Here is a 6,345-nt window from a genome sequence, read left to right as displayed (position 1 = left end):
CGTCACATGACCCAGGCTCTTGTCACACTCACCTGCGCGTCTGTTTGTGGGAGGAGCCTGAGGGGCCGCACTGCATATACGGGAGATGAACTATAGTGATCCCCAGGCCGCTCCCCATTACCCTTACATTATGGGGTGGGATATCTTGCCCCGTACATTACAGCTTTGGAAGTCCTGTTTTCCTATTGACAATTCAGGGGATTTGTTTGTTGTGCGTTAGCTGAGCTCTCCCGTCACAGCCGGACTATTCCCACCAGAAGGGCAGCACCATTACAGCAGAATTCATCTTGTCAGGTGTCCTGTGGGCTCCGAGCCAGAGTGTATAGCTCAAATCTCTGCCGTAAAGCGAGAAGGGGCTGTGCTGTACATTACCAGAATGGAAATAATAGACCTGTGATTACCGTGTCATTCATTCCCCCATTGGAAGCAAAAACTGTAACTATAACTTTTGGCAGAAATAAGTTATATAGGGTTAGATCGAAATATTCCCTGGCATTTGCCTGAACCTACAGATTGCCAGTCTGGCTGGATTATGTTCCACAAGTGACACTTATGTGCCTTATATCTCTGACAATTTTATTTTGCTCAACTGCTGTAAATAGTAAAATCCGTGATGCTGTCTGTCAGGGACCTAAATACTTTCCCTGAATTCTGGGTTGGTCTCAGCACAGGCCGGAGAATGGGGTACCCGGCGCAGGCCAGAGAATGGGGTACCCGGCGCAGGCGGGAGAATGGGGTACCGGGCACAGGCCAGAGAATGGGGTACCCGGCACAGGCCAGAGAATGGGGTACCCGGCACAGGCGGGAGAATGGGGTACCCGGCACAGGCCGGAGAATGGGGTACCCGGCGCAGGCCGGAGAATGGGGTACCCGGCGCAGGCGGGAGAATGGGGTACCCGGCGCAGGCCAGAGAATGGGGTACCCGGCACAGGCGGGAGAATGGGGTACCGGGCACAGGCCGGAGAATGAGGCACCCGGCACAGGCCAGAGGATTAGGCACCCGGCACAGGCCAGAGGATTAGGCACCCGGCACAGGCCAGAGAATGAGGCACCCGGCACAGGCCAGAGAATGAGGCACCCGGCACAGGCCAGAGGATTAGGCACCCGGCACAGGCCAGAGGATGAGGCACCCGGCACAGGCCAGAGAATGAGGCACCCGGCACAGGCCAGAGGATGAGGTACCCGGCACAGGCCAGAGAATGAGGCACCCGGCACAGGCCAGAGAATGAGGCACCCGGCACAGGCCAGAGGATTAGGTACCCGGCACAGGCCAGAGGATTAGGTACCCGGCACAGGCCAGAGGATTAGGCACCCGGCACAGGCCAGAGAATGAGGCACCCGGCACAGGCCAGAGGATGAGGCACCCGGCACAGGCCAGAGGATGAGGCACCCGGCACAGGCCAGAGGATGAGGCACCCGGCACAGGCCAGAGAATGAGGCACCCGGCACAGGCCAGAGGATGAGGCACCCGGCACAGGCCAGAGGATGAGGCACCCGGCACAGGCCAGAGGATGAGGCACCCGGCACAGGCCAGAGAATGAGGCACCCGGCACAGGCCAGAGAATGAGGCACCCGGCACAGGCCAGAGAATGAGGCACCCGGCACAGGCCAGAGGATTAGGCACCGGGCACAGGCCAGAGGATTAGGTACCCGGCACAGGCCAGAGAATGAGGCACCCGGCACAGGCCAGAGAATTAGGCACCCGGCACAGGCCAGAGAATGAGGCACCCGGCACAGGCCAGAGAATGAGGCACCCGGCACAGGCCAGAGGATGAGGCACCCGGCACAGGCCAGAGGATGAGGCACCCGGCACAGGCCAGAGGATGAGGCACCCGGCACAGGCCAGAGAATGAGGCACCCGGCACAGGCCAGAGAATGAGGCACCCGGCACAGGCCAGAGAATGAGGCACCCGGCACAGGCCAGAGGATTAGGCACCGGGCACAGGCCAGAGGATTAGGTACCCGGCACAGGCCAGAGGATTAGGTACCCGGCACAGGCCAGAGAATGAGGCACCCGGCACAGGCCAGAGGATTAGGTACCCGGCACAGGCCAGAGAATTAGGCACCCGGCACAGGCCAGAGAATGAGGTACCCAGGTTGGGGCAATGTTTTTACTCCAGCCCTGCAGCAGCCAGGGTTCCAGGGAAGGTACCAGTCAAAGCTCAGGGTCCTTCCTCAGCCAAAAGCTACAGTAAAGTACTAAATAGGACTTGTGGGCAATATGAATGGCATTTTGGCAGCAAATAGCAATGCAGTGTGGGTTTATTCTACATCTAGAATTAGCAAGGGTCCCATGTGGTGTTTAACCCATGCAGCGATAACTATATACCAACTTAAATTGCCAGCTGCCAACCGATTAACTATTCTGTGTGGCTTGTGTAGCTGCAGCGCCATAGGGAAGAGTGGAACAAAGTGATGTCTGAGAGAGTTAGACTAGATGGTTAGCATGATGATGATGATGATATTACAACACTTCTTATTCTTGCTATTTTTTATTTTTTTATTTATTTTTTATTAACAAAATCAGATTATAATAAAATGATGATGCCATTCAATACAGGTAGGTCAGTGGAGCATTTAAGCAGTGTGGGAGGGCCACATCCTGACCAGGGGCCTCCAATTGCGTGACAATGGAACTGAATAGATTCATGTTATAGCTTCATAAAGTTATAAAATACATACATACTAAAGTGAATCTATTTGTTCATTATAAAAAATCAGCCAACTGCGCCATCTAGTGCCACCAATAAGCGCTGCAAAGGCAGAAATTTCAGCACATTCTACCATCTCTCTCTGCACAAGGTCTGCTAAGCTGTGTCTATCTCTGCCAGCATGGCACCACAAACATCTGTGTTCTACTCAATAAAAGAAAGTGTCATTCTGAGCAATGTTCCCGTATCATTTCATTTAAAAAATGTCAGTGGCATCAAAGTTATTTTTAAGCTTAATTGCTACGAAAAGCAATATCTGGCTGTTTATATTTCTGTACTCCTGAAGCAATGTAGCAGCAGCAGCTGTAGGGAAAGGGATTAACCAACTTGAAGAAGAAATTACAAAGTGCTTTCAATTGCACTTACATTTACACATAACTATAAAATCAGTGTAAATGTATAATGAAGGTATATTGGAAAGCTGCTTAGAACTGCATTTTCTTTCAATTTGGGCAGGTAAATTGCAAAAGTGCTTAGGCTGATGCCACACAGGGTTGATTCTCAGCCTGTGAAAAATTCAGGCATCAGCTTCCTACCCAGCCTGCACTTAAAAGCACGTGGCGGATATTAGCAAAAAAAAAAAAAAGTGAGAGTTGGTACAATACCAGCACTGGGGCACATTCTCAGCCTGCGTCTTTCCGCTGTGCAAGAATCAGCCCTGTGTGGCATCAGTCTTAGAATATCACTGATATTTAAATTTTACAAATCCTATGTTAAAGCACCCCCCCCCCCCCCCCATGCCACCATCTTACCTTTATTTCCCTGGCGTTCCTCAACAGACTTTAGGCTATTTCACAGTCAGCAGAGGGGGCAAGGGGGTGCTGAGGAACAAGTGGGGGTGCTGAGGTGCAGTAGGACTGTGAGAAGGTACCCCAGCTTGGTTTACAATTGCTAAAAGTGTGCCCTCCCTGGTGGTACTGCTACAGAGGCAAGCAAGCCATGAGTTGTGTGATGCCCCTGAGAGAGAGGCCATGCCATTCACTGGCACTTCAGTTTCCCACCCCCAGGAGTGTGCTTTGTGTATGTTATGGGTACAGCAATGGAACAACCAAGAGCACATAATATGGTAGGAACCCACTTACCTCGTACCACTATGAGACCATTCAGGCCATGCCATCCTGATATGGAAATGTTATGCTAAAAACTATCAAAAAGAATCTTGGCCACTGCCCAACTGCATTGCTTGTACAAAGTGCCATTGGGCTCTGTTATTTAGTTCAGTGCAACATATTATAGTGCCTGCTAGCACTAGCTGATCAGCCTGGCACCCCTCTTCCACCCCACCCCCCCTCGCTCAGATCACACAATCCAAGCATTTATGGCAGCCCAGCTAAACGCACAAGACAAATGCCTCCTATTTTGTATACCCTAAAGAAGCACGAGTGCTGGTTGGTATATCCATCTGTTCTCATCAGTGGGTGAGCAATAACTGTGACTGGCACAAACCACTGTGGCCGTTAGACAGCAATGGCACTTGACAGTAAAAGTGTGGTACATGCAACAGAACAGTAGACTTGGCATGGCTTCACAGCACTGTGGTACTAAAAGTGGTATTAGCTGTGGGGCAGGACCAATATCTGTCCCAGATAGATGGTGGGGTGGCCCAAATTAGAACCCTACCACCACCATGTTTTACAGATGGGATAAGGTTCTAATGCCAAAAAAGTTATATTTTGGCTTCATCTGTCCACAAAACATTCTTCCAGTATCCTTCTGGTTTGTCCACATGATCTTTAGCAAACTGTAGATGGTCAGCAATATTTTTGGGTTAGAGCATTGGCTTTCTCCTTACTACCCTGCCATACACACCATTGCTGTTCAGTGTTCTCCTGACGGTGGACTCAACAATGTCAACATTCGTTCTTGATGGGCCTTCAGTTGCTTAGAAGTTCCCCTGGTTCCTCTCGGACTATTAGACGCCTTGCAGTTGGAATTATCTTTGAAGGCTGACCACTTTTGGGTAGGGTAACAATGGTATGGTCTTAAAGATCTGTCTGACTGTTGATTGGTGGAGTGGAGTGGAGTCTTGTGATGTTATCCAGCTTTATGGAAGTCAACATCTTTTTTTCTGAGGTCCTCAGACACCCGCTCTGTTGGAGCCATGATACACGTCCCCAAATGTGTTGTATGTGTGATCAGGCTTTGCAATGAAGGGGGGTGGTCTGATTCTGAAGTGGGTAGCAATAAGGGTACAATACCCTTATTAAAGGAGCAGTTCGCCTATAGATTGGGCAAACTTTTCAACTGGTCTTAATTTTTTTTTTTTTTGCCTACAGCGTCTTCAGCATCCAGCTTGCAATGTCAAATGCTGTCAGTAACTCTGATATCCAGATAGCAAACAACTTCTCCACAAAGCAACAATTGTTATGGTTACCTTTTATTGCTCATGTCCTTTATTTGCCTTCCAGTCTGTCATTTAAACCCCTGCCTAGTTGCTAGGGTAAATGGTTGGCCAAAAATGAACACATTTCCTAGCAGTTCTGTGTAAGCTCCATGTGCACATGTACCCCGTGTGTAGAGTTGCAGATTTGCTGTTTGGGTTGCTGAAAGCAGTATCTTCTGGTTTCCCAGCACCACATTTAGAATTAATGCTGCACAGGTCAGTTGTATCGCTTCCCTAACCAAGTGGCACAGGGTGGCATCCCCCATATGGTTGGTCCCCTCACTACTGGGGGTGGCACAGATGAGTAGAGTCTACAACAGAAATTGGAACTTGCCTTTGGCTAATGATGGCTACATAAGGCCAAATGTAAATGTCTGTACAGAAGTCTCAGCCTTTGATGGGTGGGAATCACTGGTTGGTTTAGCAATCAGCTAATCAAAGGGTAAATTGTATCAAAAGCCATTTAATAAAAGCACTCATAAGCATTTTATTCCTATCCATGATTGCAGACATTTACAAAACCAGAACAACATTTGAGTTTACCTTAAAAAATAACTTATTAAGCAGTGATATACACAGCACAAAATAGTTCAGGGAGAAAATGCAACATTTTATAATTAAAATGTAAACGTGAAAAAAAAAAACCCAAAACGAAAAAAAAAAAAAAAAAAAGGTTGGAATAAAAGTCTCTATGTCTCGCTACCTAAGATGGCATGTGATAATATCCTTTTACAATGTCCTGTGGGAATATATATATATTTATATATATTTATATATATGTACAGATGATAAATTGCAGTTCTGTTCAGGGCAATCCGTATATATGCCACTCTTTACAGCTGCTTGAGTCTGGGTTCGGACCGGCTCCTTCACACAAGAGGGCGCATGGCAACATAAAGAAAAGGTTTGTGCGGCGGGGACCGGGGTCCGTTGGTTAAACTGTACGGTGATGGATGGTTTCTCTTCGTTTGGACATCTGTGAAGAGGGCTGACTCGCTGCGTCTTCGTGAAGACACTCGATGAGGAATCACACACTCATTGTCATGCTAGGAGAATACTGCAACGGGAACAAAGTCACATTAACTCGGGGGTCTCAGGGTAAGGCAATGGGCAGCAACAAGCGCGGCTCACTTTTATTTTGCTGATGGTACATAAAAAGCCGTATGTTTTCTGGGACATTCCATTTTAAAATGGTTCTTTGGGTGACATTTTTTAATATGAAGCATATTAATCAAAGGGTGAAACTACAGA

The 6,345-nt window shown here is 48.4% G+C and overlaps 1 protein-coding gene across 5 annotated transcripts in view; it reads right to left on the bottom strand.

Annotated features, from left to right (window-relative positions):
• Positions 1-5,537: 5,537 nt before the first annotated feature.
• Positions 5,538-6,345, bottom strand: part of ssbp2 (single-stranded DNA binding protein 2) — a 102,449-nt gene continuing 101,641 nt past the window's right edge. For 4 of the 5 annotated variants that reach the window (XM_031896282.1, XM_018091358.2, XM_018091362.2 and 1 more), the window contains one exon: positions 5,542-6,151. In XM_031896282.1, the coding sequence (XP_031752142.1) occupies positions 6,141-6,151 (11 nt within the window). In that variant the 3' untranslated portion in view covers positions 5,542-6,140. 5 annotated transcript variants of the gene reach the window in all.

This window comes from Xenopus tropicalis, chromosome 1, assembly GCF_000004195.4.
Source record: "Xenopus tropicalis strain Nigerian chromosome 1, UCB_Xtro_10.0, whole genome shotgun sequence".
NCBI classification, from domain to species: domain Eukaryota; kingdom Metazoa; phylum Chordata; class Amphibia; order Anura; family Pipidae; genus Xenopus; species Xenopus tropicalis.
Note: the sequence above shows the minus strand (reverse complement) of the source record. Positions and strands in the feature narration are given on the sequence as shown.